Below are 15,170 nucleotides of genomic sequence, written 5' to 3' on the forward strand. Positions count from 1 at the left end.
AATTATGTAAAATCTGTAAATGTACCCTAGAGAAAAGACACAAGCATGGCAGATCAAAAAAAAGTTGTTGACCAATTGATTGTTTGATAACAGCAGCATCACTAAATTAACTATGGCAAAAAAATAGTTGACAGGTTAATAATTTAGGTGAGATGTCAAGTTTAATTCACCGAAAACATGGCAACTTTGGACAATTTGTAAATTACCTCTGAAGGAGACACACTGAATATAGTGGTAAACTTGATCTGGTAAACTGAATATTCCATAGCAAAAAAATGATCTGATAATGAGAGAAAGGAGAGGCACTGACGACCGACGAAGGACTGATGACGCGTGCTCTTCCATGTGCGGCGACGAAGCAGGAAACTGCGAAGGCGACGTAGGCCCTGTTTGTTTGGGCTTTTGCTTCTGCTTTTGCAGCTTTTTCACTTTGGCCAAAAAGCCATAAAAGCTCCTAAATAGGTGTTTTACAATTTTTATGGCTTTTGGAGCTAAATATTGTTATATTGGTTCATCAAAAGACAAAAAAGCTTCAAAAGCACTTATTTAAAAGTTTTTATTGCTTTTTAACCAAAGTGAAAAAGCTGCAACAAGGCTGTAGACGCGCTGGTGCTCCTCCATGCTCGGCCACCGCGGACCATCCCGTGGTCCTCCTCGGACGGCAGCCGCAGAGCGCCTCTCCTCTACACGCAGCGACGGGCAGCCTCGATGGCTCCACACATGGTGCGACCGCTGGTAGGCGCGCGCGACCGAACAGGGCGGTGGCAACAATGCCCCCGCTTATGCATTTTTTTAGAGTACGCAAAATGCGTACCATTGATTTATAGAAGGCAGAGATTATATACAAGAGTTACAAAAGACGGCCATCCACAGAAGGTTGGCACATCAAACACACCACTCCCACGCAAACATACTATTCCTCAATCAAATGTTGTACTCCTCTTCCTCCTGCTTGCACCCAACGCAAGAGTTCCTGATGGATCAGCTCGGCAGTGCCCCATTCATTGGTGATGGCGTGTGACGTAAAAACTCGACCATTTCTCTGCTTCCATAAGTTCCACCAAACTAGGATGCAGAAGGCGTCAAATCCTTTACGGTATGTCTTGTGGATTCTCTTCCTCGACCTAGTCCACCATCCCTCAAGATTATCTGTCATAGTTGACAAGATGGAAAGATCAATGCCAAGTCTTGTGCACCTGAGAAACCATACCTGTTGTGCAAAACGCACTGTAAAAATATGTGATCCACAGTGTCCTCTCACACAGGAAGCAAACCGAAGTTTGATCCTGCAGCCCGTGCCTGAATCTCCGGTCCGACGTCCCCCGCTCATGCTTCAAACGTGGGGAGGCGGCCTCTTCGACCGGTGGCGGTGCGGCGGCCAGCGGGACGATGAGCCTCTGACTTAAGAATCGACGTAGGGCACCCACGAGCTCCACCCCCCCATACCTCGGCCTGACAACCGGCAACCACCACTCGCGTGAGGCTCTCTCTGCCGCCGTCGATACGGCACGCCGCACCGGCATCGTTGTCGAGTACTTCCTCCGCCCACCACCGCCGAGGATTCGAATGACAATGTCGTTGCACGCCTCCTCCCGCTCCTCGTCTCCGCCGCCGCATGCCTCCTCTCCGACATGGCCCCCCTTGGTACGACACAAACCGCCTTGCCGCCTGCGCATGGCCTCTCTCCCCCTCTGTCCCGTGCGGCGCGTGAGTTGGTAACGGAGAAAGGTAGTACAAGGGAGAGAGGTGCGGCAGTGCAAGACGACTGCACATGGCGCCCCTGGTTGCTTTACGATTTGTGCAAGATATCCAACGGCGCTGAGCTCATTCGGGCTGAAACTCCAAAAACCTGACGTTCATGATTTATCTATGTCCTACACATCTCTTTACTGCACGATAAGAGCACGTACATATTTTCTTCACTGCACGATAAGAGCTGCGTCCAGTAAGCCACATAGTAGTTCCATAACTTCGAGTGTGCCCAAGTGGTCCAACGCAAGCGCCCTCATATGGACAGCGCAGCAAGGGCAACACGACCCCACCAAACCCCACCAACACTAGTGATTCTTCCCGCGTCACAGGAGAGGCAAACTGGACCGCCAAAATCCAGACAGTTTCGAGACGATCATCTTTCATCTTCAGTCGACTACCTTAGTTTTGCGGGATCAGTGGAGGCTATCTGCCGAGGTTACACCGTTTGCCGAACACCTTGCATTTCCTCCGGCTCCTAGCCGAGGTGTTCTTCTGTTCTTCTTCTTCCGGCATGGCAGAAGCCTTGCGCTCAACTGCCAGCTCTTCCACGGGCCTTCTACGACCTTTATGCTTGTCTTCAAGCCTAGGGCTCCTCCAAGTCCAAGGTGTATCGGCGTGGAAGAGCTTCCTGCGACGTTTCGCCTTCGCTCTCCGCGGCTTGGCGACACAGGCTTGAAAAGTCAGAGCCTTCGGAGAGAAGGGATCAGGTCCTGCAGCAAGAAAATGGTAGCTCTATGATGGTGTTGCTGTTAATTCAGAAATATGTATTGTTGCAATGTTTTCTCAAGTGTCGATTAACTGCATTATAATTTATAAACGTATTACTGAACTGAGAGAGGAATGAAGAAGAACATACCGGGGAACGTCACAGCTGTTGTAGTGTGAGGACAAGTTTGTGATACAGTAGCTTCATCTGGATTTCTGGACTCTTTTAGAGTAACAACGGCTGTTGGAGTGTGAGGACAAGTCTCTGATACAGTAGCTTCCTCTGGATTTCCAGACTCTTTTTCAGTAACGGAGGAGGATGCAGTAGCTTCCTCTGCATTTCCAGATTCGGTAGCCTCTTCCCTTCGTTCACCTTCTGTGACAAACATGGTCTGATCATCATGCAATGTAGCTTGGTGCTGAGCTGAGTTGCTCTGTGTGGAAGCTCCCTGATATTCTTCGACATTCTCCTCGCTACTGCTCAATTCAATAATCTCTGCATCATCACTCAGTTCTATCCAATCGATCAGCGCCATTGTGTAGCCTGAAAGAGTAAGATGGCGCGAGAGATGATCAAGAAATGAACTTGAAGGGAAACCCCTCCATCCACCAGACAACCCTTTCTGAGAGGGAAAATAACAGGATCACAACAAGGGGAAACAGTGAGAAGCAAACAGGGCTTATCTCTCTACTCTTAGGGAAACTAAGATAATTCCACTTCTGTTGTATGCTTCCCAGTACAGATTAAATACTTCCTTTGTTCAAAAATATAAGATGTTTTGGATATGTCAATATGGACTACATACGGACTGAGATGAGTGAACAAACACAGTAAACGTGTCCATATACATCCGATTCAGAAAAAAAAAGTTAAGAACATCTTATATTTGTGAAAACAGAGGGAGTAGTATTTAGCATGGTAAGAATATATATGATCAGTAGTAAGTAGTTAAAGAATGTGAAGTTTCTTTTCATTATGGAGTGTATCAACAATCAAAGTTTTGCATGGATGGAGAATTACACAATGCCAGCGGTTATCGATGCTTAAACAATGAACATGGCTTCAGCACCTTGCTGTAAACTAAATCTGCACGTGGTGGAAGAGTAGGACACCTGAGCAAATCTTTAGAGAAAAGGCCTAAGCCCAGCTTTTCATTCAAAGCGAAAGTGTTCAGTGCAAGGAGTATATGACAAAACTGAAATGGATTTGCTAATTCTCAGAATTAACAAAGTCTCATCTAACTCCTACACTATATGATTAACCAAACAGATAAATTAAAGAAAGAAATCCCCGCAAATCTCCACGTAGATTTCTCATGTAGAGTAGATGAGAGCGACACATCCAAACTGAAAGTACTACTATGACTATCACAAACTCTACTTCTACCATTATTTTTTAACGGCCGGCAGCCTAAACGCAAAAAGGATCGATTTCGCAGATCCTATACCGGCAAGTATTTAGGAGATGCTTCTCGCAAAGAAAAAAGGTGTTTTTTGTAGGAAAAAGAAAAAAGATATGCGGAGGGACGCGGACACTAACAAGAGCGAAAAGAAAATGCTCGAAATAAATCTGCTAGTACTAAGGCTGGGAGCCTGGGACCATCCGATGAATCCCCACCCCGCTTCGAGAAGAAAACCCCCACCCACCCAGGCGACGTATCCGGATGCACCGACGCGGACCCCATCTGCCACTTCAAGCGAAACCGCTGGAGCAAGAAGAAACCACGCACGCAGCCACCGCGTCGTTGGAGAAACACCAACAATGGCGGATTCAACCTGAGATTGCAGCGAAAGCAAAATGGCGGCACGGGATGCGCAGTGCGGAATCAATGAGGGCTTGGATGAATCGAATAACCTGATGGAGCACCGTGATTTGGGCACCCCCACACTGAAGTTGGGTGGGAACTAGTAGTAGTACAGCGAAGAGAGAAAGTTTGGGCGAGGTGAAAGAGGCAGCGGAGCAGAGCGGGGAGAGGGTTCTCAGGGGATTTGGGCGTTCACCGCAAGTCGAAAATAATGATGGCACTCCTCTGCTGCACTTTTACCGCCGCGTGTTGTGGACTTGTGGTCAGCACGTACACTGTTTGCCGCGTGTTGAGTCTGACCGCACAGGGCACCCGCAGGGTAGATTCCTCTTCTTGTTCTTGGAACTCGTACAGATGTTTATTATAAGAGAGAAAATTGAATCATTTTTTGGAAGAGGTAGAGTTCACAGCATAGAGACTGTTGCTTTTGTGATAGCAGCGAGTATACTTGGCCATTCCTCGGGCCGGGCCGGGCCAACCAAAGCCCGACGCAAAAAACCCAGGCCCGAGCCCGGCCCGGCCCGGCCGTCGGGCCTAAAAATCGGGCCCGAGCCCGGCCCATCATACTAAAAGCCCGTCGGACCTCGGGTCACAGGCCGGGCCTCTTCTTTAAATGGCGAAATCGACGGGCCCGGGCTCGGCCCGGCCCGGGCTTCGGGCTCAAAACCTAGGCTCGAGCCCGGTCCATGGACAAGGTCGGGCCGGGCCGGGTCAGGCTTTTTCGGGCCGGGTATAGCAGTGAGTATCGCTACATCGACAGAAGGTTATGGGCGTTTTACGAAGTGATACTGATTTGTCAAGTTGTGATTGGATTAAGGGGGGAGGGACGGGCCCTACCCGGGTGAAAATCAAGGGGGCTGGAGAGATTATTAGGAAAGGGCCTGTAAAACTCATGTAAGAGGCCCGTATGTTTAGTATTTTTGTGATAGCAGAGATGCTATCACAGACCTCTGTAATACTCTTGTTTCATATAGGTTTTTGCAAAAAAAAATGCTTATATGGCGGCGGCGGCGGGCGGAGGTCTCGGCAATGGTGCTGAATTGATGAATGTCCCAGGCCTCCATGAGCACGGGTCCACTAGGACCCAGGGCGGCGCGACATTCCATCACGCGAATGATGCCTGACACGCCGCCTCAGAAGCCGTTTGGAAGGCAACTGTCACAGGAGCCGCCCCCACCAACACCGAGCTAGTGGCGGAAGACAATTATCACTCAGAGGTCGTTTGGAAGGCAACTGCCACTCAGAGGTCATTTGGACGTTGTTGTTGCTGCGCTAGAGCGTTGGGAAGGCGGCGCCAGACCGAAGTCATAGCGAGACCGCTCGAGCATCAGCTCCATCTGCCGCGCGAACTCCTCATCCTTCGTGGAGGGCCCGGCGAGGAGGGGCGTCTATTGCTGCTCCTCGTTGTCCGAGGAGATGGGACCTTGGAGGGAGCGGTTGACACTGACGGGTCCAGAGAACGCGGTCGGTGATGCGAGACACCGGAGCTCCCATGGATCCGAAGGGAGTCGCGGAGAACCACTTCGAGCCGCCAAACTTGTCCATCGTGGCGGCCGAAGCTCCTATGGATCCGGAGGGGGTCACAAAGAACCACTTCGAGCCGTCTGACTTGTCCATCGTAGCGGCTGGAGCTGGAGGTGTGGGGATTAGACTGGCCACAGTGGGAGTTACATCACTAGTAACATCACACTTTTCAAGATGATTTTGCTTATGTGGCATATATTTAATAATGAGAGAGGTGATGGTGGTAACTTAGCTAGTTACTGTAACATCACACATACCAAGACAATATGAGTCTATAGGCTAATAAATGAACCATAACATAACAACACACATATGTTACTACCCATTGTGGAGGTAATAACATAGCCTAGTAAAATATGATGTTACTAGTTTAAGTTACTCCCCATTGTGACTAGTCTTACTAGACAGGAGAGGCGATAGTGTAGGGTTTGTGTTTGTTGCTGGATGTCTTAAATAGCCGAGGCAGGCGGACCGACTTTGCTTCAATACGGTTACTGGCAGGAGTAGGATTCTCGGCCGACCCGCCCGTGTGAATGTCGGGCAGGTAGCTAGTCGGCCAGTGGGCAAGAATGCGTGTTGGTCCGTGTTGGCAGAGGCTTACATGGCAGAGGAATGGAAGTCCACAAACCGCATCTTCGTTTGGTTTTAGTTTATGGGGTTTTGGATGTCCATACCGGTCCGAACATTTTTGGTGACTGTCATTGGATTGCAATAATTGTCAAGATGGTCTGGTCCGGACATTAGGCGACTTGGTGATCCACGTTAGATGTGCTCTTAGTCTATCCACATACCACGGTCACAATAACTCCACGCATCAACAATGACAAAAATGAGGCTTGTGCGTCATTGACTCTTTCGATTCCCCTTTTTTTTGCTCATCATTTTGAAAAAAAATATGCCCTAGAGGCAATAATAAAGTTGTTATTTATATTTCCTTATATCATGATAAAATTTTATTATTAATGCTAGAATTGTATTAACCAGAAACTTAGTACATGTGTGAATGCATAGACAAAACAGAGTGTCCCTAGTATGCCTCTACTTGACTAGCTCGTTAATCAAAATGGTTATGTTTCCTGACCATAGACATGTGTTGTCATTTGCTGAACGGGATCACATCATTAGAGAATGATGTGATGGACAAAAACCATCCGTTAGCTTAGCACTATGATCGTTTAGTTTATTACTATTGCTTTCTTCATGACTTATACATGTTCCTATGACTATGAGATTATGCAACTCTCGAATACCGGAGGAACTCTTAGTGTGCTATCAAACGTCACAACATAACTGGGTGATTATAAAGATGCTCTACAGGTGTCTCCGATGGTGTTTGTTGAGTTGGCATAGATCGAGATTAGGATTTGTCACACCGATTGTCGGAGAGGTATCTCTGGGCCCTCTCGGTAATGCACATCACTATAAGCTTTGCAAGCAATGTGACTAATGGGTTAGTTGCGGAATGATGCATTACGTAACGAGTAAAGAGACTTGCCGGTAACGAGATTGAACTAGGTATGGTGATACCGACGATCGAATCTCGGACAAGTGACATACCGATGACAAAGGGAGCAACATATGTTGTTATGCGGTTTGACCGATAAAGATCTTCGTAGAATATGTAGGAGCCAATATGAGCATCAAGGTTCCGCTATTGGTTATTGACCGGAGATGTGTCTCGGTCATGTCTACATAGTTCTCGAACCTATAGGGTCCGCACCTTAACGTTCGATGACAATTTGTATTATGAGTTATGTGATTTGATGACCGAAGTTTGTTAGGAGTCCTAGATGAGATCACGAACATGACGAGGAGTCTCGAAATGGTCGAGAGGTAAAGATTCATATATTGGAAGGTTGCATTCGGACATCGGAATGGTTCTGAGTGATTCAGGCATTTTTCCGAAGTACCGGGAGGTTACCGGAACCCCCCGGGAAAAGATATGGGCCTTATGGGCTATAGGAGGGATACTAACCAGCCCACAAGGGGCTGGTGCGCCCCCCACAAGGGAGGACACCGAATTGGACTTGGGAAGGGGCGCCACCCCCCTTTCCTTCTCCTACTCCCTCTCCTTCCCTTTTCCCCCTCCGATAGAAGGAAAAAAGGGTGGGGCCGAATCCTACTAGGACCGGAGTCCTAGTAGGACTCCCCTCTCCCCGGCGTGCCCCTTGTTGGCCAGCCTCCTCCTCCCCTCCTTTATATACGGGGGAGGGGGGCACTGAGGGAGTCCTGGACTAAGGGGTCCTCAGACGTCCGGCCTGTTATCCATGGGCCGGACTGATGGGCTGTGAAGACATGAAGACCAAAGACTGCACCGTGTACGGATTGGACTCTACTTGGCGTGGAAGGCAAGCTTGGCGACCGAAGATTCCTTCTTATGTAACCAACTCCATGTAAACCCTAGATCCCCTCGGTGTCTATATAAACCGAACGGGATAGTCCGGAAAGGACAACACATATACGCATTACCATATTCTTAGGCTAGACTTCTAGGGTTTACCCATTACGATCTCGTGGTAGATCAACTCTTGTAATACTCATATTCATCAAGACCAATCAAGCAGGAAGTAGGGTATTACCTCCATAGAGAGGGCCCGAACCTGGGTAAACATCGTGTCCCCTGTCTCCTGTTACCATCGATCCTAGACGCACAGTTCGGGACCCCCTACCAGAGATCCGCCGGTTTTGACACCGACATTGGTGCTTTCATTGAGAGTTCCACTTTGCCATCGACAAGAGGCTCGATGGACCCTTCAATTGTCAATAATGACGCTGTCCAAAGAGGAACCTTCCTCCCCGGACAGATCTTCGTATTCGGCGGCTTCGTACTGCGGGCCAACTCGCTTGGCCATCTAGAGCAGATCGACAGCTACGCCCCTGGCCATTAGGTCGGATTCGGAAGCTTGAACTACATCGCGGATATCCGTGGAGACTTGATCTTCAAGGGATTTGAGCCTGCGGCGATCGCTCCCCTTCATCCCAATGAACGTGACTTAAATCTGTTATCGGATCACACCCAGGAGGTGGTTCCTACGGCTGCAACGACCTTAGAGCCAAAGCAGATCGAGCCATCCGAGGCCTCAGAGTCCGCAGAGTTGGAGCCGCACATGGACTCAACACCCTGCAGCAGTCGCTTTAACGGAACTTTGGACTCGTCTCCGGCTGTAAGTTCCGGACTGTGTACGCCCGCGGACACCGAGCTAGATCGGTTATCGATCTTCGAGTTTAGCGCCGCTGACGTCTTCCAACACTCGCCTTTGGGCGACATGCTAAAATCTTTTAAAAATTTGTCCTTGGAGAAGGATTCACAGCCGAACTATATCCGGTTCGAGCTAGAAACGGACGATGAGGAATTTTGCTTCCCACCCGCCACCCAGCTCATAGCCACCGTCGATGATTAACCGACATGCTTGACTATGGCTCCGAAGACATCGACGGTATGGACGACGATGCTGACAAGGAGCAGGGCCAAGACCCGCCATTCACTGGACATTGGACGGCTACCTCTTCATATGACGTGTACATGGTTGATACACCTAAAGGATCAGGCGACGACAAAGAAGAGCCAGGTATGAATAAAGCCTCCGAGACACAGTCCAAGCGTCGGCGGCCCAAACGCCGCCCCAAGCCCTGCCACTCAAAGGACGACAACACTAGCACCAAAGAAAATAGTACCCCGGGCGACGCCGAAAACAACGAAGACCCTGTCGGGACTACATCCAAACAGGAACACGACAGTAGGCAAGACAACCCTGACGAACAGGCCATAGAAGATGACTCGGAGGATAATAGTTACCGTCCGCCCTCCAAGGAGGAAACAAGCCTTGGCAACAAAGACTTCATCGTGCCTGAGGATCCTCTAGAGCAGGAGTGCTTCAAGCTTCAGCTCATAGCCACCGCAAGGAGCCTGAAAAAGAAACAACAACAGCTTCAAGCCGAATAGGACCTACTCGTCGACAGATGGACTGATGTCCTGACAGCCAAGGAATACGGCCTCAACCGCCCAGCCAAGAGCTACCCGAAATGCAGACTGCTACCTCAACTCGATGAGGAGGCGCCGGAGCACATATCTCCCTCGCGTAATGCGGATCGACCACCACGTGGTCGGGACAGGGCGGCCAAACAGCCACCCCGCTGTCGGTATAAAGCGGCAACTCAGGCCGAACAGCAGACCGCCCCATCACCCTGCCATAATAAAGCGGAAAAGTACGGAGTCACATGTACGACCTTCGACAGACACTGGACAGTAGAGCAGGACACACAAGATCGATCTATGGATCGCGAGGACGTGCTTCGAGACACGACGACGGCCACCTCTTCGGACTTGGCAAACCTAACCACGCTCGGGCCAAATACCGCAGATGGACTCCCTCAGAGGTCCGCCATGATGCGGCCTGATACAGAGGCGCCGCACACCCGCTCTGCTTCACAGATGAAGTATTGAATCATGAATTCCTCGAGGGGTTCAAGCCCATCAATATCGAATCATATGATGGCACAACCGATCCTGCTGTATGGATAGAGGATTTCATCCTCCACATCCACATGGCCCGAGGAAACGACCTCCATGCCATCAAATACCTCCCATTAAAACTCAAAGGACCAGCTCGGCACTGGTTAAATAGCCTGCCTGAGAACTCCATCGGCAGCTGGGAAGACTTGGAAGAGGCTTTCCTCGACAACTTTCAAGGAACTTATGTCCGGCCACCAGACGCCGATGACCTAAGCCACATAGTCCAACAACCTGGAGAATCAGCCAGAAAATTCTGGACTAGGTTCCTAACCAAGAAGAACCAGATCGTTGACTGTCCGGATGCCGAGGCCCTAGCGGCCTTAAAACACATCATCCGTGACGAATGGCAAGCACGCCACCTTGTACAAGAAAAACCGAAGTCAATGGCAGCCCTTACGGCACTCATGACCCGCTTTTGCGTAGGCGAGGACAGCTGGCTGGCTCGTAGCAAAAACACAGCTAGCGAGGCAGGCCCCACTGAGGCCAAGAACAGCACCGGCAAGCTCCGGCGCAATAGACACAAACGCCGAAGCAATGGCGACAACACCGAGGACACCACAGTCAACGTCGGATTCAGTGGCTCCAAGTCCGGCCAATGGAAGAAGCCCTACAAAAGAAACAACGAAGGACCTTCCAGCCTGGACCGCATACTCGACCGTCCGTGCCAAATTCACGACACCCCGGATAAGCAAGCCAATCATACCAACAGGGATTGTTGGGTCTTCAAGCAGGCTGGCAAGTTAAATGTCGAAAACAAAGAAAAGGGATCACAAAGTGAGGACGATGATGAAGAGCCCCGACAGCCGAACACCGGGGGACAGAAGAACCCCCCCAAGTCAAAACGGTGAACATGATATACGCCACGCACATCCCCAGAAAGGAGCGCAAACGAGAACTCAGGGACATCTATGCGGTAGAGCCAGTCGCCCCCAAGTTCAATCCATGGTCGTCATTCCCGATCACTGCTACCTCTTTTAGCACTGTGTTGGTTTTCCCCAAAGAGGAAGGGATGATGCAGCAAAGTAGCATAAGTATTTCCCTCAGTTTTTGAGAACCAAGGTATCAATCCAGTAGGAGGCTACGCGCGAGTCCCTCGTACCTGCACAAAACAAATAAATCCTCGCAACCAACACAAATAGGGGTTGTCAATCCCTATAAGGCCACTTACGAGAGTGAGATCTGATAGATATAATAAGATAATATTTTTGCTATTTTTATGATAAAGATGCAAAGTAAAGTAAAGGCAAGGTAAATAGCAAAGTAAATAACTAAGTAGTAGGAGATTGATATGATAAAGATAGACCCGGGGGCCATAGGTTTCACTAGTGGCTTCTCTCGAGAGCATAAGTATTCTACGGTGGGTGAACAAATTACAGTTGAGCAATTGACAGAATTGAGCATAGTTATGAGAATATCTAGGTATGATCATGTATATAGGCATCACGTCCGAGACAAGTAGACCGACTCCTGCCTGCATCTACTACTATTACTCCACTCATCGACCGCTATCCAACATGCATCTAGAGTATTAAGTAAAAACAGAGTAACGCCTTAAGCAAGATGACATGATGTAGAGGGATAGACTCATGCAATATGAAGAAAACCCCATCTTGTTATCCTCGATGGCAACAATACAATACTTGCCTTGCTACCCTTACTGTCACCGGGAAAGGACACCGCAAAATTGAACCCAAAGCTAAGCACTTCTCCCATTGCAAGAAAGATCAATCTAGTAGGCCAAACCAAACTGATAATTTGAAGAGACTTGCAAAGATAACCAATCATACATAAAAGAATTCAGAGAAGATTCACATATTATTCATAGATAGACTTGATCATAAACCCACAATTCATTGGTCTCAACAAACACACCGCAAAAAGAAGATTACATCGAAAAGATCTCCACAAGAGAGGGGGAGAACATTGTATTGAGATCCAAAAAGAGAGAAGAAGCCATCTAGCTACTAACTAGGGACCCGTAGGTCTGAGGTAAACTACTCACACTTCATCGGAAGGGCTATGGTGTTGATGTATAAGCCCTCCGTGATCGATGCCCCCTCCGCGGAGCTCCGGAACAGGCCCCAAGATGGGATTTCGTGGATACAGAAAGTTGCGGTGGTGGAATTAGGGTTTTGGCTCCGTATCTGATCGTTTGGGGGTACGTGGGTATATAGAGGAGGAAGGAGTACGTCGGTGGAGCAACAAGGGGCCCACAAGGGTGGAGGGCGCGCCTGGGAGGGGGGGGGGGGTAGGCGCGCCCCCTACCTCGTGGCCTCCTGTTACGTGTCTTGACGTAGGGTCCAAGTATCCTGAGTTGTATTCGATGAGAAAATCACGTTCCCGAAGGTTTCATTCCGTTTGATATTCCTTTTCTTCGAAACCCTAAAACAGGCAAAAAACAACAATTCTGGGCTGGGCCTCCGGTTAATAGGTTAGTCCCAAAAATAATATAAAAGTGGATAATAAAGCCCAATAATGTCCAAAACAGTAGATAATATAGCATGGAGCAATCAAAAATTATAGATACGTTGGAGATGTATCAAGCATCCCTAAGCTTAATTCCTGCTCGTCCTCGAGTAGGTAAATGATAAAAACAGAATTTTTGATGCGGAGTGCTACTTGGCATAATTTTAATGTAATTGTTATTAATTGTGGTATGAATATTCAGATCCTAAAGATTCAAGACAAAAGTTCATATTGACATAAAAACGATAATACTTCAAGCATACTAACAAAGCAATTATGTCTTCTCAAAATAACATGGCTAAAGAAAGTTATCCCTACAAAATCATATAGTCTGGCTATGCTCTATCTTCACCACACAAAATATTTAAATCATGCACAACCCCGATGACAAGCCAAGCAATTGTTTCATACTTTTGACATTCTCAAAACTTTTTCAATCTTCACGCAATACATGCGCGTGAGCCATGGATATAGCACTATAGGTGGAATAGAGGGGTGGTTGTGGAGAAGACAAAAAAAGGAGAAGATAGTCTCACATCAACTAGGCGTATCAACGGCTATGGAGATGCCCATCAATAGATATCAATGTGAGTGAGTAGGGATTGCCATGCAACGGATGCACTATAGCTATAAGTATATGAAAGCTCAAAAAGAAACTAAGTGGGTGTGCATCCAACTTGCTTGCTCATGAAGACCTAGGGCAATTTGAGGAAACCCATCATTGGAATATACAAGCCAAGTTCTATAATGGAAAATTCCCACTAGTATATGAAAGTGATAACATGAGAGACTCTCTACTATGAAGATCATGGTGCTACTTTGAAGCACAAGTGTGGTAAAAGGATAGTAACATTGTCCCTTCTCTCTTTTTCTCCCATTTTTTTTATATATTTGGGCTTTTTCTCTTTTTTATGGCCTCTTTTCTTTCTCTTTTTTTATTTTTCGTGTGGGGGAATCATAGTCTCCATCATCCTTTCCTCACTGGGACAATGCTCTAATAATGATGATCATCACACTTTTATTTTTCTTACAACTCAACAATTACAACTTGATACTTAGAACAAAATATGACTCTATGTGAATGCCTTCAGCAGTGTACCGGGATATGCAATGATGCATGAGTGACAAGTATGAAAGAATTATGAACGGTGGCTTTTCCACAAATACTGTGTCAACTACATGACCATGCTAAGCAATATGACAATGATGGAGTGTGTCATAAACGGAACGGTGGAAAGTTGCATGGCAATATATCTCGAAATGGCTATGGAAATGCCATAATAGGTAGGTATGGTGGCTGTTTTGAGGAAGGTATATGGTGGGTGTATGATACGGCGAAAGGTGCGCGGTATTAGAGAGGCTAGCAAAGGTGGAAGGGTGATAGTGCGTATAATCCATGAACTCAACATTAGTCATAAAGAACTCATATACTTATTGCAAAAATCTACAAGTTATCAAAGCAAAGTATTACGCGCATGCTCCTAGGGGGATAGATTGGTAGGAAAGGACCATCGCTCGTCCCCGACCGCCACTCATAAGGAAGGCAATCAAAAAATAAATCATGCTCTGACTTCATCACATAACGGTTCACCATACGTGCATGCTATGGGAATCACAAGCTTCAACACATGTATTTCTCAAATTCACAACTACTCAACTAGCATGACTTTAATATCACCATCTCTATATCTCAAAACAATTATCAAGTATCAATCTTATCATAGTATTCAACACACTCATAAGAAAGTTTTATTATTAATCTTGTATACCAAGCATATTAAGATTTTAAACAAATTACCATGATATTAAGACTCTCAAAATAATCTAAGTGAATCATGAGAGATCAATAGTTTCTATAAAACAAATCCACCACCATGCTCTAAAAGATATAAGTGAAGTACTAGAGCAAAATTATATAACTCAAAAGATATAAGCGAAGCACATAGAGTATTCTAAAAAAATTCCAAATCATGTATGCCTCTCTCAAAGGGTGTGTACAGCAAGGATGATTGTGGTAAACTAACAAGCAAAGATTCAAATCATAGAAGATGCTCCAAGCAAAACACATATCATGTGGTAAATAAAAATATAGCTCCAAGTAAAGTTACCGATAGAAGTAGACGAAAGAGGGGATGCCTTCCGGGGAATCCCCAAGCTTTGGCTTTTAGGTGTCCTTATATTATCTTGGGGGTGCCATGGGCATCCCCAAGCTTAGGTTCTTGCCACTCCTTGTTGCATAATCCATCAAATCTTTACCCAAAACTTGAAAACTTCACAACACAAAACTTAAAGTAGAAAATCTCGTGAGCTTCGTTAGCGAAAGAAAACAAAAGACCACTTCAAGGTACTGTAATGAACTCATTATTTATTTATATTGGTGTTATACCTACTGTATTCCAACTTCT

At 47.1% G+C, this 15,170-nt stretch overlaps 1 protein-coding gene across 1 annotated transcript; it reads right to left on the reverse strand.

Moving 5' to 3' along the window:
- Window positions 1-850: 850 nt before the first annotated feature.
- LOC123150114 (uncharacterized) lies at window positions 851-4,427 on the reverse strand. Its single transcript, XM_044569910.1, has 3 exons — window positions 4,313-4,427; window positions 2,609-3,001; window positions 851-2,462 (listed from the first exon to the last, which is right to left on the reverse strand). Exons 2-3 carry the CDS (start codon window positions 2,991-2,993, stop codon window positions 2,176-2,178), a joined length of 672 nt encoding a protein of 223 aa, XP_044425845.1. The 5' UTR covers window positions 2,994-3,001; window positions 4,313-4,427; the 3' UTR covers window positions 851-2,175.
- Between the last annotated feature and the right edge of the window lie 10,743 nt (window positions 4,428-15,170).

This window comes from Triticum aestivum, chromosome 7A (assembly GCF_018294505.1).
Source record: "Triticum aestivum cultivar Chinese Spring chromosome 7A, IWGSC CS RefSeq v2.1, whole genome shotgun sequence".
Classification (NCBI taxonomy): Eukaryota; Viridiplantae; Streptophyta; class Magnoliopsida; order Poales; family Poaceae; genus Triticum; species Triticum aestivum.